Source organism: Alosa alosa, chromosome 7, assembly GCF_017589495.1.
Source record: "Alosa alosa isolate M-15738 ecotype Scorff River chromosome 7, AALO_Geno_1.1, whole genome shotgun sequence".
Taxonomy (NCBI): Eukaryota; Metazoa; Chordata; class Actinopteri; order Clupeiformes; family Clupeidae; genus Alosa; species Alosa alosa.
In genome coordinates this window covers 7,338,045-7,365,739 of record NC_063195.1, presented here as the reverse complement: position 1 = coordinate 7,365,739, position 27,695 = coordinate 7,338,045, and the positions used below count along the sequence as shown (strand labels likewise).

The 27,695-nt window shown below is 42.0% G+C and overlaps 1 protein-coding gene across 1 annotated transcript in view; it reads left to right on the top strand.

Moving 5' to 3' along the window:
• Positions 1 to 19,677, top strand: part of LOC125297419 (NACHT, LRR and PYD domains-containing protein 3-like) — a 38,738-nt gene extending 19,061 nt beyond the window's left edge. Inside the window, 8 exon segments of the mRNA XM_048247802.1 lie at positions 521 to 1,828; positions 1,951 to 2,404; positions 2,583 to 2,756; positions 3,585 to 3,755; positions 13,443 to 13,613; positions 15,303 to 15,476; positions 16,346 to 16,392; positions 18,195 to 19,677. Coding sequence (XP_048103759.1) covers positions 521 to 1,828; positions 1,951 to 2,404; positions 2,583 to 2,756; positions 3,585 to 3,755; positions 13,443 to 13,613; positions 15,303 to 15,476; positions 16,346 to 16,392; positions 18,195 to 18,718 — 3,023 coding nt within the window. The 3' untranslated portion in view covers positions 18,719 to 19,677.
• Positions 19,678 to 27,695: the final 8,018 nt, after the last annotated feature.

The following is a 27,695-nucleotide window of genomic DNA, read 5'->3' as shown; positions in this document are numbered from 1 at the left end:
AGTAATCATCAAGTTTCCACTGTATGTAGAGAGGAGAGGAGAGATTGCTTGGCAAGCAGCTGGGGAGTGGCCATGGCCAGCTAAGAGAGCAACAAGTACCCACACATATGTAAATTGACAAAAAGACTTTCTTTAGAAATGCAAAAGGTTTGACAAAAGGCTGGTCCTTACACAACTATTTAATTTGTAACTGAATATGTAGCGCCGGTAAATGTATTCCGTTACTCCCCAACACTGATTGTTCAAGACTCAAATAAGGAAGATGGTTAGACTTTTAAAAACAAACTAATGAAATATGTACGGAATAATTATGATGCAGTAATAATTAATCATAATTATGATCATTATGGATATCGATTCAAGTTTTTCCATGAAACTTCACTCATCTTAAATTAAAATATGCACAGTTTGAAAGTGAGCACATACAGTAAATGTATATGTCATGCAAAAATATATGTGTGAATTATTCTAGCTGAGTACAGTGGATTGATTTTTTATTGCGCTTCTTTTTTTTTGGTAGATGCAATTCTGCAGGAAGTCATAGCAAAACACAAAAAGTGGATGATAGAGAAGTTTGGTGAGATTCATGAGTGTATTGAGGATAAAAAGAACAAAACACTTCTGAGAAAGATCTACACTGAGCTCTACATCACAGAGGGAGAGAGTGAAGGCGTCAACACCCAGCATGAGGTTCGCAGAATTGAAATGCAATCAAAGCTTCAAAGAACAAATGAAAGCATAATAAACTGTAACAACATTTTTCAGAGCTTAATAGTCGACGAGAAAATCAAAACTGTGATTACCACGGGAATTGCTGGCATTGGAAAAACTGTTTGTGTGCAGAAGTTCATACTCGACTGGGCAGAGGGAACAGCCAATCAGAGGATTGATTTCATCTTTGCATTTCCATTTCGGCAGTTAAATTTGATACAAAAAGATCTGTACAGTCTTCACGAGCTCCTCCTTGACTTTCATCCTGCGTTAGAAGAAGTCACGAATCCAAACATGTTCAATAAGTCAAAGATCATACTCATATTTGATGGTTTGGATGAGAGCAAACTCTCCCTGAAAGGAAACAGGGAGATTAGTGATCCCCTGAAGTCTGTGTCTGTGGATGTTCTCATAACCAACCTCATTAAAGGCAATCTTCTGCCTTCTGCTCTTATTTGGATAACCTCTCGACCAGCAGCTGTCAAACAGATTCCTTCAACATACATAGACAGGTGGACTGAAGTACAAGGGTTCAATGACGAACAGAAGGCTGAGTACTTCAGGAAGAAGATTAAGGATGAAGCTGAAGCTGACAAAGCCATCACTCACATCAAAAGGTCAAAGAGCCTCTACATCATGTGCCACATCCCTGTCTTCTGCTGGATCTTGGTCACTGTGCTTCTGAAAATGGTCAATCATTCCAGCAGACTTTGCTTGCCTCAAACTCTGACTGAAGTTTACATATACTTTCTACTCATTGAGACAAACAGGAAGAACCAAAAGTATGCTGATGGTTTTGAACCAGATGGACATAAACTGCTTGAGTGCAACAGTGAGATTATTTTAAAACTGTCCAAACTAGCATATAAAGAACTTAAGAAGCGTAATATCTTGTTTTACGAAAAAGACTTGAAAGAGTGTGGCATTGACGTAAATGAGCCATCATTGTACTCTGGGATGTGCACTGAGTTTTTCAAAAGCGAAGATGTTTTCATCAAACATAAAGTTTTTTGTTTTGTGCATCTGAGCATTCAGGAGTTTCTGGCTGCTTTCTTTGTGTTCTACTCTTATGTGAATAAGACCAAAGAAGCCCTGAGGCATTTTACTGCCCAAGGAGATGAAGACACAGATACTGCCATACAGGGCCACATTTCTAAGACAAAAGCTTTCTTTACAAATATAGCAAGAAGTCTGACTGTTTTAGGTTATTTAAGCCTTCCAACCTTCCATGGTCTGGACAACTTTCCATGTTTTTCAGAACTGCAGTAGACAAATCCATGTAGAGGGAGGATGGACACCTGGACCTTTTCCTTCGCTTCCTCTTGGGTATCTCACTGGAGTCCAACCAGAAACGCTTACAAGGACTTCTGACACACAAGGAGAGCAGCTCAGACAGCACCAAGAAAATAGCCCAGTACATTAAAAGAATTCTGAGTAAAGACACAAAAGTCCCTGAAAGATGCATGAATCTCTTACTGTGTTTGCTTGAACTGAAAGACGACTCCCTTCAGCAAGAGATTCAGCAGTATATGAACTCAGGAAAAGAGCTCTCACCTGCCCAATGTTCAACCCTGGCCTATATCATTTTGGTGTCAGAAGATGCCCTGGATGAGTTTGACCTCATAAAATACAAGACAACAAGTGAGGGTCGTAAGAGACTGCTTATAGTATTGAAGGCTTGTAGGAAAGCACGGTGAGTAGAAATAGCAGCTCTGTCATGTATTTGAATCTGAATTATTATAAACTACAGAGCAACAAAATAGCTTCTTAATACTGGTGTTGTATTGAGGGGTATAGTGGTGATGTAATATCTCATTACATTTAGATCATTAGCAATAATCAATCTGCCATAATGTATTATGTTACTGCAGATTGGTTGGTTTTGATCTCAGAGAGGATTCCTGTGAGGTCCTAACATCTGCTCTTCAGTCAGAAAACTCCCTGTTGAAAGAGCTGGACCTGAGTTCTAATCCTCTGAGGGATTCTGGAGTGAGGTTGCTGTCTGTTGGGCTGAAACATACTAACTGCAGGCTGGAAAGACTGAGGTTAGTGATGTGGTTACAATATAGGTCAACAATATTGTTGACCAATAGAGGTCAACAAAATACAAAACAGTAACTGTAGGCTACTTAATACTAGATAGATAGATAGATAGATAGATAGATAAATAGATACTGGTGTTGTATTGAGGGGTATAGTGGTAATGTAATATCTAGTTACCCTGACTTACCTTTTATATGTCTGGTGAGTCACTCACTGCATGTAATTGTTAAATAACACTGTTAGTTAACACCAAGATACCCCAGTGGGCATCAAATTGGGCATCAATTTGACATCAAGATCAAGAGTTAGTCATTCATACCCAATCACTCATTCTCACTCACTCATTCTTACTCATGCATACTCATACTGCACTGGTATGTCCTGTAAATAAATATCTGGTTATATTTTGCAGTATATTGGCAAAGCAAAGTAACAATATAAATACACTCCATTCCCTGCAACATGTATATGTGCAGACTGGGAACATCTGTCACTGTGTCTCAGATGGCATACTTCCGTCAGAACACTTTAATTCAGTGCCCTGTGTGCACTGTGTGCTATGTGTGGAAATTTCAACAGAATAGTGTTGTTTTAAATCAAACACCAACTCTGTGCACTTAACGGAAATGACATTAGCACCATTTAAGTTTCATGTTATTAGTGTCAATAGTGAGACATTGACATGGTCGTACTGTGTCAACACATGAACAGTTTGTTATAACGTGCTTGTCCATCTGTAAAGTGTGTTTTCCACCGCTGCTGCTCCAGACAGTGCCGCCGTCCCACCATGGACACAATATGTCATATAATATTGTCAAACTCTTTTGCAGACTTTGTGATTGTAAGATCACGCATAATTCCTGTGAGATTGTGGCGTCAGTTCTGCAGTCAACAAACTCCCTCATAAAGCTGGACTTGGGTGAAAATGACCTGGGAGATTCTGGAGTTAAGTTTCTCTTGAAGGCACTATGTAGCCCTCACTGCAAACTGCAGACATTAAGGTTGGTGCAGGCCTTGCATCTCCTGATATTATTTTGTATTTGTTTGTGTACTTAATTTTTGTTGTTAATAATATGTGTGATACCATGAAAGGGTTTTTCTTTTTTTTTTTTGAAGCAGGCAGGATTTAGGGCAGACAACAGCCAAAATGTGAAGCTGAGCAACCATAAGTTTTATTTCAGTCCAGTCTTTAAGTAATAGTCAAACACAAAACATTCAATCTAAGATTTCCGGGTAGCAAACTAAATATAACTACACAAAGTCCAGAAAATTAGGATTTATAAAGTCTGTCTCTCTCTACAAACATCTGTGTTCCACTCTATTCCTCTGGGCTCTTCCATGTGTGTTCCACTCTATTCCTCTGGGCTCTTCCATGTGTGTTCCACTCTATTCCTCTGGGCTCTTCCATGTGCTCTCTGTTCGCTGCTCCCTTTGTTCTCCATCCAGTGGCGGCTCCTAAAAAAATTCTCAAGGGGTGCACTTTTTCTGATAACGATTAAGGTGACCCATTCAATGGGTATGTTAAGCAAGACAATATCAATTTGTTGCTAGATGATTAACTCATACAGTGAAACCTCTTGTGTCCACTAGATGGCAACACACAACAGAAAGATTTCCCCTCTAGCTACATAAGTTACAGGTGGAAAGAGTTGGATTCCCTGTTTGTTGCGTTGTGTTTTAGTTCTAATCAAAGTCAAAGTCAAAGTCAAAGTCAGCTTTATTGTCAATTCCTTCACATGTTCCAGACATACAAAGAGATCGAAATTACGTTTCTCACTATCCCACGGTGAAGACAAGACATATTTGACCAATTTTAAGTCCACAGACAACATAACATTCAAGTAAACAAAAAAAGTAAGTAAATAAGTGAATGAGAGGGCACATATAATAATTGAAAAAATAAGAGCAGCAAAATTTTTTTTGAAATTGTGCATAGACAGTCAATAAAATACTAGTGCAAATACTGTAAAATACTATAAAATACTGTTTGACCTAAGTAATAAAGAAAGTGGCATAGTGGTGCAAGTTATTGTAAGAGCAGCAGAAGTGTTGTGTTTTCAGGACAACAACACCAAGTTGTAAAGTGTACAAGTTGTGCAAGTGTTCAAGTGTGCAGGTGGAGTAGTGCAGGCGGCCATTGTGGGTCCAATGTCCAGGGTGTTATGTAGCTGAGGGTGGAGGGGGGAGAGGAGGGAGAGAGTTCAGCATCCTTACAGCTTGGTGTATGAAGCTGTTGGTGAGTCTGGTAGTCGCGGAGCGCGCAGGCTTCTGTACCTCTTCCCAGAGGGCAGTAGATCAAACAGATTGTGAGCGGGGTGACTTGCATCACTCACAATTTTGGTCGCTTTTGGCGGGTGAGGTGGGTGGTGTAAATGTCCTTCAGGGAGGGGAGTGAAGCACCAATGATCCTTCCAGCTGTGTTCACTATGCGCTGCAGGGCTTTCCTGTTGTATTCAGTGCAGCTTTCCCCACACAGCCATACAGCTGGATAGGATGCTCTCAATGGTGCCTCGGTAGAATGTGGTCATGATGGCTGGTGGAGCACTTGCTCGCCTGAGTTTTCGCAGAGGAAGTACAGGCGGCGCTGAGCTCTCTCAGCCAGTGATGCAGTGTTGGTGGTCCAGGAGAGGTCTTCACTGATGTGCACCCCCAGGAATTTGGTGCTGCTGCTCGCCTCTCCACCACAGCACCGCCGATGGTCAGTGGCAGGTGTTGGGTGTGACCTCTCCGAAGTCAACAACAATCTCTTTGGTCTTGCTGACGCTCAGCAGGAGGTTGTTGTCCCTGCACCACGTGGTCAGATGGTCGACCTCCAACCTGTATTTAGTCTCGCCGCCCTTGGTGATGAGACCCACCAGAGTTGTGTCGCCAGCAAATTTCACTATGTGATTGTTGCTGTAGGTTGCAGTGCAGTCATCGCCAGCAGGGTGAAGAGCAGCGGACTGAGCACGCAGCCTTGGGGGCCCCTGTGCTCAGTGTGATGCTGCTTGAGGTATTGTTGCCAACACGCACTACTTGGGGCCTCTGACAGAGGAAGTCCAGTAGCCAGTTGCAGAGGTAGGTACTGAGTCCCAGTTTGTCAAGTTTGCAGATGAGTTGTTGTGGTATTATGGTGTTGAATGCAGAACTGAAGTCTATAAACAGCAATCTCACATATGAGTCTCTTTTTCCAGGTGGGTGAGGGCTGGGTGGAGGGCAGAGCAGATTGCATCCTCTGTAGACCGTTTGGCTCGGTATGCAAACTGGAAGGGGTCCAGGGTGGGGGAGAATGGCTTTGATATGTGACATGACAAGCCGCTCAAAGCACTTCATGATGATGGGTGTCAGTGCCACAGGGCGGTAGTCATTGAAGCAGGATGGAGCAGTTTTCTTGGCACAGGTATGATGGTGGCAGCTTTGAAACATGATGGGGACGATGGCTTGCTTCAGGGAAGTGTTAAAGATGTCTGTGAAGACATCCTTAAGCTCCCCTGCGCAGTCCTTCAGCGCCCACGACCTGGGATGTTGTCTGGACCTGTTGCCTTATGGTGTTGATAGCAGCAAGTGTCCTCTTCACGCTTGTCGGCAGAGAGGCACAGGGGCTGCTCATGTAGAGGGGGATGGGTCTTCTGTGGGCAGGTGCTGTTTTGTGCTTCAAAGCGAGCAAAGAAGCGGTTCAGGTTGTTGAGCAGAGGGATGTTGCTCTCACAGCTCTGTGGCGCGGGCTTGTAGTCCGTGAGGGCCTGAATGCCCTGCCATAGGCTTTGTGAGTTCCTGCTGTCTTTGAAGTGGGTGGTTATCTTGTGAGTGTATTCCTTTTTTGCTTCCTTGATGCCACGGGACAGGTTGGCTCTCGCTGTTTTCATGCCAGCTTCATCCCCAGCTCTGTAGGCTTTGTCTCTGGCCCTCAGCAGCCTGAGGACATCCCCTGTCAGCCATGGCTTCCAGTTAGCCCGAGTGATGATGTCTTTTGTGTGGGTCACATCATCGATGCACTTGGTGATGTAAGAGGTTACAGTGTCTGTATACTCCTCCTAATGTCTGCATTGAAGATGGTTAATAAAGCTTGATGGCTGGATCTGGATCGGCTATTAGATGATGATTTATTGTAGATGGTAAAACAATGAATAACAGATCACACAGGCTAAGTCTCGAACAGTAACACTGCGCAGAGTCTAACAGTAGTGGTTATTAGAAGCGGGCTACTTGAGCTTTCCAGCAGAAGATGTTCCTTGAGTCGCTTCCTTGATCCGTCTCAGAGTCAAAACCTAAGACAAAGGCTGTTATATAAAACATACAAACATAAATCATGTCAATGTGGCAGGTGCCAACCAGTGTATAAAACCGGCTCTGACCAGATGGAAATACTAGCCCGAACAGAACAATACGCTATCTCCTTCGGCCCATGTTATCACTGATGTTCCTCGGATGTTCCTAAACACAGGGCTGTATGACATTCTTGATGGTAAATAGACACAGGCTTAAGACAAAGTTATGTACAATGGTATGGACCTCTCCCTGTTGTATACTACACACAGAAGTAACATATGAACACATCAGAATACAGTGAGAATACCCCAGATTTCTACAAAAACTATCTAAGAAATGTTCTTTTCTTATGTAAGAAAAAATAACATGGCTCCACAATGAATTATTCCACTTATTCATTACTTACATTCATCCAATGTTGTGTGATGTAAAATTGGTATTTATTGACTGATCTTGAAAGTATTGGCTTACAAAAGCAAAATAAGTTTTCACAGTGGTATATAGATAAACAAATAATCCAGGGTGTTATTTTACATTCCTCAACGCTATAATAATCTGCATTTCCATAAACAAATGACATGTAATGGTATTACATCAGCAAGAGCGTTTACCACCTTTACAACATTTCAAAGGTAGTACAGCCTAATAATCTTTTGGAGTAAAGGGAAGTGCACACTTTAACCAAGAAATAGTAACAGCATGGCAATAACAAGTAGACACATTGTTGAGGAGTGGATCTTTACAACTACAATTTAGATTAGATTAGATTAGACTATAGTCTTTATTGTTATTGCCACTTTTTACAAAGGTATAATGAGATTGAAAGTGCTGTCCACTCATGAGGTATACATAAGAACAATAAATAGTTTAAAAATACACATATATACGAATATTAAAAGAATATAAACATATATTGTGCTGGTTATGACCAGGAATGATTGCCTTCGGATAGAAACTATTTTTAAGACGGTTTGTCCTGGTTTTCATTATTCCGCATCTCCTGCCTGATGGCAAGAGCTGTAAGTGACAATGACCTGGGTGTGAAAGGTCCTTGGAAATGTCTATTGTCTTCCTGCGGCATCTGGAGGTGTAGATCTCTTCCAGCGACCGTACCAAACACATAGTCCCTAAGGCGAGAAGCAGATTCTGGGGAGACTGCTCTTCCTGAGAATTCTCAGAAAAGACAGGCCGCGCCTTCTTCAGCAGCTCCTTGGTGTTGGAACACCGTCAGGTTGTCCTCCAGCTCAATGCCCAGAAACCTGAACACCGGAACCCTCTCCACAAAGGCCCCGCCGATGAAGAGTGGCTGAATGTCAGACTTGTTCTTTCTAAAGTCAAGGACCAGCTCCTTTGTTTTTGTGGTGTTGAGGAGCAGGTTGTTGACTGAGCACCACCTTGCACCACTGACCGCTCCACCTTGTCCCTGTCACCCACCTCAGCCGAGATGAGTTTAACTAACGTCATGTCATCTGCGAACTTTACAATCTTGTTGCTGATGTGGGTGGAAACACAGTCATAAGTATAGAGTGTAGAGTGCTAAGCACGCAGCCATGTGGCGAGCCGGTGCTGAAGCTGAGAGCAGTGGAGGTGTTGGAACCCAACCTGACCCTCTGGGAGCGGCCTGTTAAAAAGTCCAATATCCAACTGCATGTGAGTGGTGGGAGCCCAAGGTCCGCCAGCTTGGACACCAGACGTTGTGGAAGGATAGTGTTGAACGCCGAGCTGAAGTCCACAAACAGTATTCTTACATAGCTCCCTTGTTGTTCCAGGTGGGTCAGCGCGGTGTGAAGTGCTGTGGAAACAGCATCCTCTGTTCCATCCATCTCTTTGCTTTGTAAGCAAATTGAAATGGGTCCAGGTCAGCTGGTAGGCAGGAGATGATATGACTCTGCAGCAGTTTCTCAAAGCACTTCATGATGACTGGTGTAAGGGCCACTGGGCGGTAGTCATTTAGGGTGGTAATGCAGGGGTTTTTCGGTAGTGGAACAATTTCTGGAATTTAGGATATCACCAAAGTGCTACTTAGTAAAATCAAAATAAAGTTGTCCCAAATAAGTGAATGAACAAGTGAGGCTTGGCATAGTGTGGTTTGTGCATCTTGGTTTTACACATTGAAGACCAAACCAGAATAATGAGGTGCTGCCAAGTTTACATAGAGAATTCTGATACACATTAATTACTTTCTTCAAAAAGGCCTCATGGTTGAATCGTATGTGTAAATATTGTAAATTGTAAATATGAGCTTTTGATAGAGGCTACTGAAAACATTGATGCAAGTTTGAAAATTTAGGTAAAGCATTTGAACATTTAGGTAAACACAGCTATTTGTATGGCTTTATAAATACAAACAACCATATTCTGGTTAATTGTATAGACTTGTGAAAATGAACAACCATATATTGGTCAGGATACTCCTAGATCATAGAGAGTTCTGTTTTGAGCTTTGCCTTGTTCAGCATGGGGTATGCCTTCACAGTGGCATTCAGACCCTTATCAGGAAATGAATGGCAGTACCTTTTAAACATATCTGTTTGCTAGCCTGTATCCCTCATCCAGTTGATAGATAGATAGATCTTTACATCTTTGGCACTCTGGGGACGTAAAAACACAGCAAACAGACAAAATAAGTTAAGTTGTATAGTTATATAAGTGGTTAAAAAACATGAATCTATAAATACTAGTGCAGTTCTCGGTACTGAACATTCTCATCATCACCCTGTCTGGGTGGTGCATGAGTAAGTGTGGGGGGGGGGGGAGTTATTTTAGTGTGCCTTGGTTCAGGATAGAACAAATGACTTCTTGTACCTATTTTTTCTGGCCATTGGGACCATCAATCTTCTGCAAGATGGCAGTAGCTGAAAAGATGAAGTAGCTGAAAGTAGGAAGGGCTGTTGGCGTCCTGTAGGCAGGCAACAAGGGCCATGTCATCTGCATATTTGATTAGATGTATAGAGTCATTGTTGTTGTAGTTGACCTCATTGGTATATACTGTATGGAGAACAGAAGTGGGGGCAGGACACACCCTTGTGGGACACCGGTGTTTAGGACAAGACAGTCAGAGATGGTATTGTTCATACGGATGTGCTGGGGCCTTCCCCTCAGAAACTCCCTAATCCATAGAATGAGACTATGGTTGACCATCAGGGCACCTAGGCGCCCCAGCAGAAGATGGGGCTGAACAATAATGAATGCAGAGGAGAAGTTAATAAAAAGTACACAGTTGTATCGGCCTTCCAAAGGTTCTTAAAAATCCAACTTAAGGCTGTGGATCGAGTGAGCAGGTGGTCCCCTTTGCATGCACTTCCGACACTTTCTTAATGAAACATTATATCCATTTATTGGTTAAAAAGATGAACAAAAATGGTTTGATAATTCCAGTAATATTCTAAATTAAACGAAAGTTAACTGCTTTCCAATCCAGCATGAAATGTTACAAAAAGTGAGAAAAGTGGTCAAAATTTGCGTTGCCGGCCCCAGTTGTGGCGCAACTGGCTGGGGCACCTGCACCGTACGCCGGCGACCCGGGTTCGATTCCCGCCCTGTGGTCCTTTCCGGATCCCACCCCTGCTCTCTCTCCCATTCACTTCCTGTCACTCTCCAGTCCTATAATTAAAGGCATAAAAAGCCCAAAAAATATACTTAAAAAAAAAAAAAAAATTGCGTTGCCTGTTTCCTAACCAAAACCAAAGGCCCAGTTGCACATAATATTACATATTACCGTAAAACTAAGAGTAAACAGGCACACACATTCAAATCCATATCAAATAACATATACATTCAAAACCATTAAACAATAATTATAGAATTACTTAAGTGCTGTTATTCAGAGCCTGATTATGCCTATTAAGGTCAAAAATAACAAAATGGCTACGACAACGGTTGTATGTTTGGCCTTGTCTAGAAGAGTGAGAGTGGCATCCTCCACACTTTTATCAGCTTTATAAGCAAACTGCATGGGGTCCATGAGCTCAGACGTTTGCAGTTTTAGTTCTCTGCACACTAGACGCTCCAAGCACTTGCATAATAAAGAGGTGAGAGCAATGGGTCTGAAGTCATTGAGTGACTTGGGGCGTGTTGTTTTAGGCACTGGGACAATGGTCGCCATTTTCCAGGCCTGAGGGACAAAACTGGTGCTGAGGAACAGCTGGAATAGCTGGGTGAAGATGGGACCCAGTTGAGTGGCACACTCTTTCAGTACGCTTCCCTTAACCCTTAAAGGAGTACCGTCACACCGGTGTGACGGGAATGTTGGGAAATTAACATTCTAAAGAATATCTGGGTTCATTGAATTCAACATAGAATTTTAGAACCTTCAATTGTTGCGGAACTTAGAATGTTCAAAAACCTACACCTTTAAGGGTTAAGGCCATCTGGTCCAGGGGCCTTGCGGGGGTTAACACGCTGGAGGACTGAAGGCACATCCCTTCCTCTCAGTGTCACAGGCATAGCTCTCATCCCCTCACAGGCAAAATCACATTGGGCACTAAAGTCATGTTTCTCAAACCTAGAATAAAAGACATTCAGATTGTTTGAGAGACTGACAGGGTCTTCATACTGAGGTGTTACTTTATGATTCCTTCCATTCCTAGAAGGGATAATGGCACAGACCACACAAAAGCAAAAACACAGCAAAATTAATTCATAAAATAAATCTAAATATCCACACACATGACTCATCGTATACCAGCTACAAGCAAACATTGATTCATGAGGTAGGCTACATCTAGACAGTGTTTTCACATAACGTACACATATTATATTATATTACTATTAGGCTATTTTGAACCTTATACTTTTGTTCCTAACTGTATATATAGGCCTGTACAAATTATATTACTGTTTCTATCCTTTTTCTCCTATCATTTCCCCACTTTCTTATGTGGCACGAGAGATACAGTCAGTTCGTCACACTCACGTCACTTTTGGAATATATTCATACTCAGCGCAGCCGTTGAAGTTCAGTTCAACAAGAGTCAACCACAGGGAGTAGATGCTAATGTTAGGCAGTAGCTTTGCAGTGCTTCGTTTTGCTGTTAAGACTTTGAGAAAATTCTTGAGCCCTCTCGCCAGGTAGGCATATAAACTCTTTCCCTTTCCTTTCAGTACGTGTTATGTTAATGTTATGTTATGTTAATCAAATACTAGAATGAGTTAATTAACATTTGGAAAAAACTGGGGGAAAAGATTTCGGTTAATGTTCGGTTAACGTAAACATATTGCTATTATGCTAGCCGACCGTCTACAAAGGTGTTGTTAACTTTACTGATGAGAAATGTCTTCAATAAATGACCTTTGTAATACATGTAACTTGTTAATAAGTTTAAGAGTGTTTTTTTTTTTTTTGTAGTTTTTGTTTTTAATGGCAGAGTACGGTTCGCAATGTCAATGTTGTCCGTTTAAGAAGAAAGTAACATTAGTTCAACAAGAGACCACAGGGAGTAGTCAATTCTGCTGCGTCTCTTTTGCTGTTAAGACTTTAGTAAACCTCTTGAATCTTTTCGCCAGTCTTTGAGGAGTTGTATCAGAGGGTAGAAGCTAGCTAACGTTAGATCTGCTGTTTTTAATCCTGGTGCCCACCGACCCTCCTGCTTTGCTTGAGTCTGCGGATCCAACGGCTGCTTTCGCCAACGGCTTGTGTCTGCTGCTCGAGCTCCTCGACCGAACTCCGGATTCAAATTTGGGGAACGTTTGTGTTTTGTTTCCCAACAGTTAAATCTAAACGATTTGGTTACATTCCATTGAAACGGCAATTGCATTGTTACCTTCGTCAAGCCCACGTCCAACTCCACTGTATGTTCGCGGAGACTTGATCAAACGTTCGCCAAAAAGTCAAGACAAACAGACACCTGTTTGTAAACGTGCAAACTATGTTTGCGAATTTGAACGCACCTCTGGTTCTCAAGACAGAGTAGGCTACGACATACAGGATAACTGCGGCTACAGAGAGGGAGGGATTTAGAGGGTCTTGCAACATTTATTGCATTAATCCAATTTAATAACCATAACCAAATAAAATGGACTATATATATATATATATATATATATATATATATATATATTATATATTAATAACCATAACCAAATAAAATGGACTATATATTCTGTTTCAATGTGTGCGAAAATATAAAATGTATTGAGAAAAGAATGAATGAGGTAAAAAGAGAATGTGTATAGGGTAATTCTAAAATGTATATGTAGGCCTATTTATGAGCTCATATAGCACCTGAGCAACTAACCTTGTTGAGTTAGATAAAGAAAATAGATGAATAAGAATAAATTTGGCAATTACAATAAATAAAGAAATGATATGAAACAAAATAGATAGCTGCTGCAATAATATGTAGGAAGAATCTCTGCAAAATCAGTCAAGTCAATTCTTTGAGCTGTGACCCGAGTATGGAGAGAGTAGCGATCTGATCTGATGTTGTGTTCTTATGCAGGCTTGCTGGTTGTAAACTCACAGATACATCTTGTGAGGTTGTGGCTTCAGTTCTACAGTCACCAAACTCCCTGCAACAGCTGGACTTGAGTGACAATGACCTGGGGGATTCTGGAGTCCAGCTTCTCTCTAAGGGACTGTCCAGTTCCAACTGCAAAATACACACATTAAGGTGGGTGCAGACATTCATTTCTTTCCATTCATTTTATCATTGTGCAGGTGTCATTCTACTTTTGAACTTACCTGTGAGTTTTAAAATGTGTGAACTGATTCAATCTCTGTCATAAGTTTATAATGAAGCAATATGGCACTAGTGAGAGTGGCATTGGTAGCACGTATTGCCATGGCTTTTATTTGGCCTCATGCTGCAGGTGCTCACAGCCATGGCAATATCTGCTACCAACTCCACTCTAACTCATGCCATATTGCTTTCATACAACAGTTCTACTACCAAGTAGTCGATTTGAAAGACGCCAAATTGCTTCTAATATCATTTATTTACATTTTTTCCCCATTTATCCTTTGCCTGAAAAATATTTCCAATTCTCCAATATTTCCAATCTTCCAGTAGTTAAAACACAACACTTCACTGGAGAGCCAAGTTCAGGTGGCGTAGGCTATATGTGCACAGTCATTTCCAGAGCCTACTCGCTTGTCCATATGTCATATGCTGAATTGAACATTCACCCTACTCCATTTACTCCATTTTTCTCACTCAGTTGCTGTCAAATGTGATGTTACGAAATCGCTGTTCTCTCGCTGTGAATGAATGGAATGTTCACATTGGACAATTCAGAGCAAAAAGCAGAGTGTTCGAGTGGGGATGTCCTAAGATATCGCCACTCAACGAATGTGTCTTGTCCAATCAGAAATTAATAAATAGCACACATTACAGAGGAGGCATACATCTTACACAGGGTAAGTGTGGTGTGCATGGGGAAATCCTGACAGATAATCACCATGCATGCCCACTTCTTTTAATGCTACACTCTAGATAGACCCCTCAACCTAGCCATTCACATACATATTTAGGTCAAGAGTGGCGTGTTGGATGGAGGTCTGGGGGCGAGGTGTGGTTGGTCGTGGTAGTGGGGGACGTGTGCTTATGCTGGGGGGATGGGTGGCACGCAGGTCCTCCTCTCTGTCAGCTCATCGCCATAACTGCCGGGGCTGGGTGGAACTGTGGCCATTAATGGGTGCCCAGGTTGTCAATCAATCAGGCAATCAGTTATTCTTATTATTACACTCATCTTTAACAGAATAATTACAACTCCTCTCCTCTGAAACCCTCCCTCTCTGTGTTCCAGCTTCTCTCCTCCTGGCCCAACAGCAAGCCAACCTTACACATATGCACACACACACACACACTCACTACCCCTTACCCCCCCACCCACACCCCCATCCCAACACCACCTCATTCACACTCTCAGAGCTACCATCCGCACCCCCCCATCCCCCCTTCTTGTCATTCCGGTCATCAATTTCATCCCTGATAATCATATCTGTAATCATCCTGGACGCAAATCATCCTTAGCTTTTCTGTTATTAATGTTATGTGTGTTAATAAGCCATGTCAATGTGATGTCTTGTTAAGTTACAGTATGTGTTTGTGTAATGTACATCTGTTTGTCTGATGTAGTATTCTTGTGCATGTCGTTGTAGTGTTGCATTTTCTGTAATGTCAATGGTGTTTGCAATAAAAAAAAAAAAAATAAAAAGAAATTGATGAATAGTTTTACCAGACCAATCTGTTGTAAAATAAACAAATTACTTCAGATTCAAACAAGATCACCAGTTGTATGCAGGAAAGAGCAATGAAAAGGTCTCTCTCTCTCTCTCTCTCTCTCTCTCTCTCTCTCAGGCTCTCTGATTGTCTCATCTCAGAGAAGGGTTGTGGTTTTCTGGCTGCAGCTCTGACCTCAACCCCCTGCTATATAAGACAGCTGGATCTAAGTTACAATCATCCCAGAGAATCAGGACTGAAGCTGTTATCTGCTAGACTGGAGGATCCTGTCTGTAAACTGGCGATACTTAGGTATGTTCGGAAAGAAACCCCAGTGTTGCACATTTAGACGTTGTCTCCATTGTGGATACCATAGCTGTAGTGGACTATTTTCAAATGTGCGTTGTAATAGCTGTGTCTCTTTGCAGCATGCGATAATGCAAATATTTAGAGGCGCGTTCATATTCGCAAACATAGTCGAATGTTTAGGAACCTTTGCAAATAGTTTTCTGTTTGTTTGTAACTGTTCAGATTCCAGGCTGGGAGATTAACAGAAAGACAGGGAGGTGAGCAGAAGGACAGGGAGCTGTTCATCCCTGGGAGACAAGAAATACTATTTTCTGGTTGTCTGACAGGGAGACTATTAATTCTGTATATTGGGAAAACTTATGAAGTAGATCAAATTTTACCAAGTTAAATATCCGTTAGATCTATTACTACTGTCAGTGACCAAAGAAAGTAGTACAACAAACAATCATTAGTTCAGGGTTCACAACAAGTGGTCTTGAACAAGAAGGTGTTGCTGGTGGCCCCTGATCATTAAATAATGGAGTTTCACTGTTAGAAAGTGCATTTGTTATTCAGAGGTAGTCAGGTTGCTCACTGACTCTAATCTAAGTACAGGATAGACAGTGTTGAGGCTTTTTACTTCATGATTGTCTCCTTCTGAGAACTAGAGGGGTCTTGAGGCGTCACCTTGGGACAAGTGGATGCCCTTGTATGTGATAAAGACAGCTGGAAAGAGTTACTTCATTACTGTACATCAAGGGAAACGTATACGGCAGCAGACTATTTTCTGTGGGATAATAAATCACATTGCATTTCACAGGTAGCACAATCAGAAAAACCGCAGTGTTGACATCTGTCATGGTACATGTGTGTGACATTTGTTTTTCTTACAGAACCGACCATGCTTCATTAAGCAAAGCACGACCACGCTTGCTGAGATGTACGTTTTTATTGTTTATTCAGTATCTGTAATTATTCACACTCACATGTTTGTATGGGTGTCTAATAGCTGTGTGTGTGTGTGTGTGTGTGTGTGTGTGTGTGTTTTGTATTGTTGTGTGTGGTTCTGTGTGTGTGTCTGCGTGTTTGTGTTGTGGTGTGTGGTGGTTCTGTCTGTGTGTGTGTGTGTGTGTGCGCCTGTGCGTTTGTCTGTCTGTGTCTCTCTGTCTGTGCTTGTGTGCGTTTGTCTGTCTCTCTCTTTTTCTGCCCTGTGTGTGTGTGAGTGTGTGTTTGTCACTCCCCATATTCTGATCAGGATGTTCTCTCCTCTCCTCTTGTCTACAGATGCCTGTCTGTGTGTGTGTGTGTGTGTGTGTGTGTGTATTCTCATGTTCTCTCCTCTCCTCTTGTCTGCAGATGCCTGTGTTTGTGTGTAGGAGTGTGCGTATGTGTGTATGTATGCAGTGTTTCCCACGGAATTGAATTCCTTTTGCGGTGGTTGGTTTGCAGAATTAACAGGTTTTATCAAATTAGCACACTGTGGTTATGATGCTAACCAGATTTAAGCACAATTTAGTACAACCTGGAAAATCATTGTGTGGTGGTCAATGTTGATATTGTGGTGGGCCGCCACAAATAAGTCAATGTATGTGTGTGTATGTGTGTGTTCTCATGTTCTCTCCTCTCCTCTTGTCTGCAGATGCCTGTGTGTGTGTTGATTTGGTCTGTGTGTGTGTGTGTGTGTTGATGTGTGTATGTATGTGTGTGTTCTCATGCTCTCTCCTCTCCTCTCCTCTTGTCTGCAAATGCCTGTGTGTGTGTGTGTGTGTTCTCATGTTCTCATGTTCTCTCCTCTTGTCTGCAGATGCCTGTGTGTGTGTTTGTGTTGATTTGTGTGTGTGTGTGTGTTGTTTTGTGTGTGTTTGTGTGTGTGTGTTCTCATGTTCTCTCTTCTCTTGTCTGCAGATGCCTGTTTGTTTGTGTGATTTGTGTGTGTGTGTGTTCTCATGTTCTCTCCTCTCATTTGTAGATGCCTGTGTGTGTGTGTGTGTGTGTGTGTGTGTGTTCTCATGTTCTCTCTCCTCTTGTTTGCAGATGCCTGTGTTTGTGTTGATTTTAGTGTGTGTGTGTGTGTGTGTTCTCATGTTCTCTCTTGTCTGCAGATGCCTGTGATCTCACATGTTCTCATGTTCTCTCTTGTTGGTAGAGTGTGTAGTGAGTAGTGTGTTGTGTGTGTGTGTGTGGTGGTTTGTGTGTGTGTGTGTGTGTGTGTTAGGGTGTGTAGTGAGGGAGTGGGTTGTGTGTGTGTGTGTGTTGGTAGGGTGTGTAGTGAGGTGTGTGTGTGTGTGTGTGTGTGTGTTGGTAGGGTGTTTAGTGAGTAGTGTGTGTGTGTGTGTATAGTGAGGAGTGTGTTCTGTGTGTGTGTAGTGAGGAGTGTGGGTGTTCTCATGTTCTCCCTCACCTGTTGCACATATCTGGTGTGTGTGTGTTGATTTTATGTATGTGTGTGTTTGTGTTGACATGGTGTGTGTGTGTTGATTTTGTTATGTTCTCTCCTCTCATTTGTGTGTTTGTGTTGACATCTCATTTGTGCCTGTGTTTGTGTTGATTTGGTGTGTGTTAGTAGGGTGAGTAGGAGTGTGTGTTTGTGTTGACATGGTGTGTGTGTGTGTGTGTTGATTTTGTGTGTGTTTGTGTTGACATGGTGTGTGTGTGTGTGTGTGTAGGTAGGAGTGTGTTTGTTTGTTTGTGTTGTGTGTGTGTGTGTGTGTGTGTTCTCATGTTCTCTCCTCTTGTCTGCAGATGCCTGTGATCTCACACTGGACCCAAACACAGCACACAGAAATCTCTCTCTCTCTGAGGGGAACAGAAAGGTGACACATGTGGAGAAGCAGCAGCCGTATCCTGAACACCCAGAGAGATTTGACTCCATGTTGCAGGTGTTGTGTAGAGAGGGTCTGACTGGACGCTGCTACTGGGAGGCTGAATGGAGTGGATATACTGGAGCTCGTATATCTGTGGCCTATAAAAGCATCGAGAGGAAAGGGGACAGTGATGACATCATAATGGGACGGAATGCCAAGTCCTGGAGTCTGATCTGCTGTCTCAGTTACTCTGTCAGGCACAATAAGAAACACACTGACATACCTGCCCCCTCCTCCAGAACAGTAGGAGTTTACCTGGACTGGCCGGCCGGCACTCTGTCCTTCTACAGCATCTCCACTAACACACTCACCCACCTGCACACGTTCCACTCCACATTCACTGAGCCCCTCTATCCAGGGTTTAGGGTTTATGGTGAGGTGTCCCTGCGCAAGATCACATGAGCTCGTCCTCCAACAGCACGTCCACATGTCACCCTTTCTCTCTACTCCCCCTCCCTTCTCTTCCCCTCCCTCTCTCTCTTTCTTTCTGTCTCTCATTCCCCTCCCTTTCTCTTCAGCATCGGATCTGGCTCTGCTCTGGTCTGATCCATTTTCAGATTTGTGTTTTTGTGTGTGTGTGTGAGAGTGTGTTTTGTATGAAACTGTTGTCTATTTGCAGACTTCATCATAGCCCCTCTTTCTACACTCTACTCCCCTCTTTACCAACTGCAACAAAATTCAAACACAAATTCATCAACACAAGACACTCCGTAACATTCCGCAGTAGCCACGTAACCGTAGCAACATCCAACTTAAATTGCAACATTCCGCAGTAACCATGTAACCGTAGCAACATTCATTCTCTGTGGCCCTGGCAGTTGAGCATGCTGCAGGAACACCAGAGTCACACACTCCTGTTCATACACATGTGTAATGTTAATATGCTATTGAAATTATATTATAGTATTTATTTATTTTCATTAGGCTGTTGACATTGGTGTTTATTATTGGCATTCTCCTTACCAACTTACAACTTAAATTGTTTACTGTTAAATTGAACTATGTGTTGTTATTTGTATGTCGCTTTGGACAAAGGCATCTGCTAAATACCATAAATATGTTGATATCTATATTCACTGTATAGGCTACTGTTTGGATGATACAAATGCTGATGTTGTTTTCTTCATATTCTGTGCTTTTCCTAAAATAAATGTGTGTATTACAAGAATGTTTCAGCAACAACATGATTTATTATGTTCTCTCTAAAGTTTAGTTATTTGCTGAATATCTTTGAAAATGATTTACTGGTCTGAGGTGTCAGTGTTTCTATGTGTTCACACAGAACTATAAAACATGCTTGTTTTTCTGACTTAAAATGTGTTTCTGACTTTAAAAAGTCTAAATAAAAAATCTTAACTCTGTATTGGTCTCAACACTGTATTGTTCCAGCATTGATATTCAGAGTTGCCAATTAGTATACACACAGTCTGAAATAATAAAAACAAAATACGACTTAGATTCTAATTACTTACAGTAATATTTCTGCAGCTCATTATACATAAAATGCATCACTATTATGCTCATCAAGCTGAAATCGTAGGCTTGAAACACGTACAATAACACTAATTCCCTTCCAGTTAAGAAGTAGAACATTTGTTCGTGACTCAAATTATTCCATGGTCAATGTCGCCATCTAGCGGCGTAAAAAGGTACTGCATAATGACGTTAAGAACATACAATCTCTCCTCCATTAGGAGATTCTACGTTCTTACAACAGTGGAAACGCCAGGTGGTAGGTTAAATTCCTGAGCTAAACACATGAAATATTACAATCTCAGAACAATTACACTATATTACTTAAAGGAAACTATAGCAAAAGCAAGTTTAACTATGTTAGAAAACCTCGTGTGAATTAACACGATTTAAACATCATAGGAACTTACTTTTCGTCAATGACACACTCTGAATGGTAAATACTGGATTACTCAGGACAACTTCTGGAATTGTCTAACAGGTAAGTAGCCTAGGCCTAACTTTATATTTCTTGGAGCACGTCTTGTTCCACGTGAGGGCGCTCGTCCACGAGGGCAGAATGACTGGAGGTCTATGGAGCTGGACCCCTCAAAATCCATTTTTCTCGCAATATATTTTTTGTCTAGTAATTTGAACGTTGCATTCGAAAGGGGAGGCAAAGAAAATACACACTGTTGAGTATATACATTTTTAAAGTTACTTAATTGTTCTTAAAAGCCGTTCAAAAGTGTCAATGGCGTCATTCATTAGCACAATGCTAGCGTGTTATGAGAATCAATCAACTTTTATTTCCAGACTCAGCAACAATTAAAAAAGGCAATAATAGGCTACCATTGTTTCCACATGGATGACAGTACTAAGACCAGGGTTTGACAGCAGCATAATGATAAGGTTAAAGCATTAAATCCTTGTCTCCTTTTGTTTTACAGATCAGAACAGTCTTTTTGCTATTGTATTTAACATCAAATTTGACAGCATGTTCAGCTTCTCTTGAAACCCAGCACTGCTAGGAGAAAAAGATAGCTAAATCATTGGCATACATAAGTATAAGTATATAAACTTTTTTGATCCCGTGAGGGAAATTTGGTCTCTGCATTTAACCCAATCAGTGAATTAGTGAAACACAAACAGCACACAGTGAACACACAGTGAGGTGAAGCACACACTAATCCCGGCACAGTGAGCTGCCTGCATCAATGTTGTCTGGGCCTGCTGCCTTACGGGTGTTGATAGCAGCAAGTGTCCTCTTCACGCTGTCGGCAGAGAGGCACAGGGGCTGCTTGTGTGGAGGGGGATGGGTCTTCTGTGGGCAGGTGCTGTTTTGTGCTTCAAAGCGAGCAAAGAAACGGTTCAGGTTGTTGAGCAGAGGGATGTTGCTCTCACAGCTCTGTGGCGCGGGCTTGTAGTCCGTGATGGCCTGAATGCCCTGCCATAGGCTTTTGCAGAGCTGCTCGTTATCCTAAACTCAATCAGTTTTCATCTAGATACACACACACACACACACACACGAACACACACACACACACACACACACACACATAGACGTCAGTTACGGTTAATAGAAGTACAGGATGAGCTTGGCAGAGCTCTCACAGTCTGCCTGGTAGAAGCAGAACAGTACAAGCAGAGTAAACTCCAACGCAAACACAGAACTCAGAATGGAGACTGCAGTGTGTGTGAGTGTATTTCTCCTGCTGGTCTTCATCACTGGCGCCGATCTCAGTCCAGATCCTGAATTCAGGTCATTTGGGGTTGAAGGAGGCCGTTCTGAGTTCTTGTCCTCCTCCCTGATGGAACACTGGGTGGAACACTCCGTACTGTACAGGGTGTCTGCAGATAGAGATCTACTGCTGGCTAACTGCTCACAACCAGACAGACCACCGCTAGAGGGATATGATGTTCATACCTGTCAACACTCCCGTTTTTCCCGGGTTTCTCCCCTATTTCAAGGTCATCTCCCAGCACCCTCCCGTTTTGTTATTTCTCCCGGAAAACTCCCGTAATTTGCATGGCCATCAAACTTCATTTTAAAATCATTGATCCATTCAGGTTGCCAGATTGTGTATGAAATACACCCTACACATTCACGATCACTTAGTTTCAATTTCAACCGTTTTGTCATAGGCTAAAACCTGGCAACCCAGAACCCAAATTGGGTGCCAACTGCGCAGCCTGAGTCTCGTCGTAAGCAAGCAGGCTAGTTGAATGGCCTACTCCAGAACTAGCTGTTGTGAAATTGTTGGGAATTGAATTGATTAACACATCACATAAACTGTTATTGAGTGTTGTTGATACACTGAACTTGTGCCCTCGGAACCAAATCTGACAGCAAGCAGCTTTGGAGTTTTGGAAGTAGGCTGCAGGCAGGCAGCTGGTGGATACATAACTGGCATACATAAGGTAATGGTAAGGTAAAAGCAACGACCGAAATGCAGTGTTGACACACGTGTATGAAACGTATTAAATATGCAAACACAGATCCGGTATAAACACTGACCCCTCCCCGAAGAAAAATCTCCCGTTTTTGGAAAGCTAAATGTTGACAGGTATGATGATGTTGGCTGTCACAGAAGGGAGCTTTATCTGCTGAATAACCTCAGTCTGTCCCAGAGTGGAGACTACAGGGTTGAAGGCTGGAGAGAAGGAGACGTCATGAGAACACATCAGTTACTGTCTCACTGTCTGTGCAGAAGGTCATAAAAAGCCATCTGAGGTCAGATTAAAGTACGAGGACAGTGCTACGCTGTGTGCTGGACTCTACTCTGGGGACCGGCAGTAGCCTGCAGCTGTGTGGGCTGGACTCTACTCTGGGGAACGGCAGTAGCCTGCAGCTGTGTGTGCTGGACTCTACTCTGGGGAACGGCAGTAGCCTGCAGCTGCACCGGTCTGAACACGGCGCCATTCTGGTCCTGGACACCAGCTCCTCACTGGAGCCACTCGTGGAGGATCTGAGGGGCAGACTGCAGGTGGATCTCAACAACTCTCACACTGTCTGGGGTTATAGAAGCCGACTCTAGAAAGGCCATTGCTGAGTTCCTCTGTGTGGCATGGAGAGGAGCTCAGTGCCAAAGTTTTAGCAAAAGGACGCTGAGGATATTTCCTAAAAATGTCTTTGCTGATGAGAGGGAGAATGTGACTCTTTCTTGCATTTCAAAAGGAGAGCCCCCCGGCCAAGTGGGCTGGTCCACTCCCTCTGGGGATGTCCAGCTCACCAGTGACCAGACCCACCGACAGGAAGTGATGTACATGCTCAACGGCAGCCAGACTGGGGACTACTCCCTCATCATTCCCTCTGTGTCACTCCAACACTCTGGGGGGTATGTATGTGAGGGCCGTGACCTCTTTATAAAGAAAATGGACCTCTGTGTTTGTACCATAGTCCCCCCCGTGGATGTGATGTTTTCTGATGCTGAGAGTGTCTATCTGGAAGTTACTCCACACTTGAAATTTTCAGATGGGAAAGGGATACAGTGGTACCGTCAGAAAGTTCTAAAATCAAAGGTTCTGATTCTAGACTCTTTTTATAAATCTGAACTTTTGCCTGAGGATCTGAGGGGCAGAGTGTCTGTATTCAACATACGTACTAATCACTCTCTGGCCATATCCAACCTCACAGCAGAGGACAGTGGGCTGTACACATGGAGAGTCTATGGGAAGAGGATGAGGATGGTGATGGATAAGATGATGAAGATGAGGATGAGGATGGCTTTGTTTGTTCTGAGGGAAGCATCCGCCTTGTGTACAGGGATCCGTTTGGGGTGCACTCTCCTTTCTACAGAGCGTACGCTCCACTGATGGGCTGTGTGCTGCTGGGGCTGGTCACTGCTGTGATCTGGTTCAGAAGAGGAGAGCAGAAGAGGAGAGCAGACCTCTGGACGTCAGAGCAGAGAGGGTCAGCAGAGTGGAGATGAAGACGTCTATGATGACGTGGAGATGGCTGAACTCAGCACCTGAACTCAACACACTTCTCTCTCCTGCATCTGCTGTACACGGTGTAGTAAGATTATTAGTGTACAGTATGCTGTATTATCATATATTAGAGTGTGGAAATATTAAAATATAGTCTGGAAATAGTTTTAGGAAAGCTTGTATGATTTTCAAAATGTTTTGAAAAGTATCTAGGCATCTGTGTTGTTGCTAAGGCTCTTATTGGATCATTTCTCTTCTAAATAAGTGTAACCACCTGCTGTAAGTTAGCGTACATACTGATCATGTGATATTCATGACGGCTTGTATTTGAAATACCCGTCTGTTTTATTTATTATTTTTGTGTGAACTCTGAAGTTTTTTACACTCAAGATATTACAGAATTACAGAATTTAGTGTGTTCCAGTTTTCTGCTAACAATAAAGTTTTTCTTTTAATTTGCCTTATTGAAATTGGGTATTTTTCTAGAGGAAATGAATCAGTGTGTTGGCATGTGTGATTGTGTTTATGTTTGTTTGTGTGTGTGTGTGTGTGTGTGTGTGTGAGAGAGAGATATAGAGAGAGAAAACAACACAATTGAAGAGAAAAAACAAACTCTGCAGAAGAAAAGAAAAGTGCATCCTTGGAGAGAAAGGAGAGTCCTTAACTACCCACAATGCAATGCTCCAGAGGTGCTCTGTCGTGTGCTAATTCTGTCCCTACACCAACTGAAAAAGGCTGGAAGGGGGCTCAGCAGATCATTGCAATAAAAGATGCTTTCAATTCATCAGTTAATTGGTTATATTCCCAATACACACAATTTCACTCACAACTTTCTGCTTCCATCACGACTGGATATGAAGTGACTCTGGTTTGCCTGTAGAGGGAGCCAGAGTCCACATGAAGAGTCAGTGCAGCTCTGCACAGTAGTTCCCATTACAGGATTTGACCTCTGACCTGGAGTCAGGAAGTATTAGTGACTCATAATAAAGATGAACAGGAAAGTATTCATGGAGACTGGAGTCAGATCAGATGAAGTTTCATATGTTTGTAACTTTTATGTATTTTTAGTCAGTTCCAACACTTCATATTCAGATAAGAGAGATGAGATGTCCTGCTCACTCACACATCACTAATAAGAGATGGCTAGAATAAACAGGTGCACAAATTGCAGAGAATATTAGATTTGATTAGAGTACAAAGACAACAAAATGCAGTTTGTGTCTAACCAGACGTCCAAAAAAGCAGAAAAATGCAATTTGATATACACAGTATAGACAGGTGGTGCATAAACAGGACAGGATATATAGTGCATTGTAGACAGTAGTATACAGTTGGTTTACAGAAGGTGGTGTACAGTGATATAAATCAAATATAAATGTGCAGTGTATTAGCAGTTACCTTATAAGAGCAGAATAAATATTACAGAAGGTGGTGTACAGTGATATAAATCAAATATAAATGTGCAGTGTATTAGCAGTTACCTTATACGAGCAGAATAAATATGTCTATGTAGTATGAACAATGTATGAACAACATGTACAGATATATGCAGTCTAGTAGCAGTAAAATTAACTTGAATATGACAACAATATATATATATAAACAGAATATGAACTTACACCATCATAAAACTTTTAAGAGATGCCAATTACTGATGATGCAGCGCATCACCTCTTCCTACAATAAACAGGCTATTTTATACGCAAATTGTAGAGAATATAAACTTATACCAAAAGCCTCAAAATATCATCTAAACATGGACTATTCCCACTTATTGAGGTAATGTTTGATAGTTCTCGAGACAGGAATGAATATTTATTTAAATACAACACGTGAACATAACAGGCATTAAGTTTTTTAAAGTTACATGGTAGTTCATGATAATTCCAGCATATAAAGATATTTTCTTGGTCTATCTACTCATTTATTGCCACTATTAAATCGCTACGAACTTGTTTGAAACCGAAAGTTGACAGACGTGGGATGCAAACTTTTCACCTTGGGAACTTGGACAAATGATCACACAAGTATCGGCCCCTCCACTTCTCTCTCCTCGTTCTCACCTTTTCTAGTTGCAATTAGACAAATGAGACATCCTCGATGACGTCGAGCTTTCAATGATTTCCGGGGCACGACTCTCTTTTCTCTCTCTCATTCTTTGTCATTATTTTTTTTTTTGGCAGACTGATTCATTCATAAATGAGGTATTTTTTTCTTCTAAGTTCATCTTACATATTCATCATGTAAAATTCACGGCTTGCATTTGACTGCTATTTTTATGAAGATAGATTAATTCTGTATTCTGACCTTTTGTACACATTACATTTGTAGATATTGCAGAATTTCCAGTTTACATGCTAACAATAAAGTTTTGTTTTCCCTTGGAAAAGTGGAGACAAAAGCAAGATAGAGAGAGAGAGAGAGAGAGAGAGAGAACAAAGTACAACTGTTGAAGAGAGAAAACAAACTGTGTGTCTGCAGGAGAGAAGAAAAACGCCTCCTAAGAAAGAGAGGGGAGTCCCTTAACTACCCACAATCCCCTGTTCCAGGAGCAATCTGTCATGTGATTGGATAGGAAATGTAGATTCCTGATTGGCTAACCAAACCTGGACATCACCATTGGCTATTCAACCGGAAAGCGCCAGAATAGTCTCAAAAAGATTTGTAACTCTAGGACAGGTTTTGTGCATAGAGCAAAAGATTTGTAACTGTCGGATGACTTGTAGCTGTAAAACCAATCCATACCGGTAGAATAGATTTTTAAGTGTAGTGCCTATTTGTAAGATTAACAATTTCCTGTACATTTTTACAGTTACAAATAATTTCTGCAGTTTCAATACGAGATACGCATATACAAAACATATGAGTTCTAATTCCATACTCTGGCTGCCATGCAACAGGCCTTGCTCTTTGGCATTGCGGTGAAGCTGACATCAGAGACTTTCTAATGAGGAGAAGTGCATGGGGTTAGTTTGTGACGTAGTTGTCTACACATATCCCACCCCTTCCGCGGCAAAACGTCGACATGTAAATACATTGAGCCAATCATGTGGTGTGTTGTGAATAAATTGAGCCAATCATGTGGTGTATTGTGAAGACATTGTGCCAATCATGTGTTGTGATCTCGCAGCTGGAGTAAGGTTGGTGTCTTGAAGCCTTTCGCACGCGCATTTCTGCCACAATAGATGCCTGATAAGTGTACAAAAAGCGTTGCAATATGGCCGCCGAGTGGAGGGACTTGCCTAAAAGGACTTTGCTGACATTGCTGGTACCTTGGAGACTAGGTAGGGTCACTGCTCTCTCTCTCTTTGCTACATACACCCACACACACGTAACCAATTTCCCTCTGGAATGAATGCAGTTGCTCTAGTTAGCCTGTAGGGGGAGCCAGAGTCCACAGTCAGTACAGCTCTGCACAGTAATTCCCATTGCAGGATTTGACCTCTGACCAGGAGTCAGCTGGTATTACAGTTTTGTTTACAACTGCTTACACACACTTTCAAATCTCTGTGTTGTTGTTTTCAAAAACTAAAATTGCTCACTCAAAATACAAAATGCCTCACACCAGACACCACCTGCAAAATGAAACACTGCATTCAGATGTTATAAACTCCTCTCTAAAGCAAGCATTTGCCTCAAACAATGTAAACACTTTTGCCTTAAGATTATAATTTTGGACACACAGTACCATACAGCCTACTCACTGTTGCTCTGAAACTAAATCTCGGATGTCTCTCATAAGCTTCTATGTATACTTCCATTCACCGTAACGAGAGGAAGGAACAGTGATTTTCCCCCAATAATGTGCTGTTCTAGAGTATTCTGCAGTGAGTTTCCCCCAATAATGTGCTGCTCTAGAGTATTCTACAGTGAGTTTCCCCCAATAATGTGCTGCTCTAGAGTATTCTACAGTGAGTTTCCCCCAATAATGTGCTGTTCTAGAGTATTCTGCAGTGAGTTTCCCCCAATAATGTGCTGCTCTAGAGTATTCTACAGT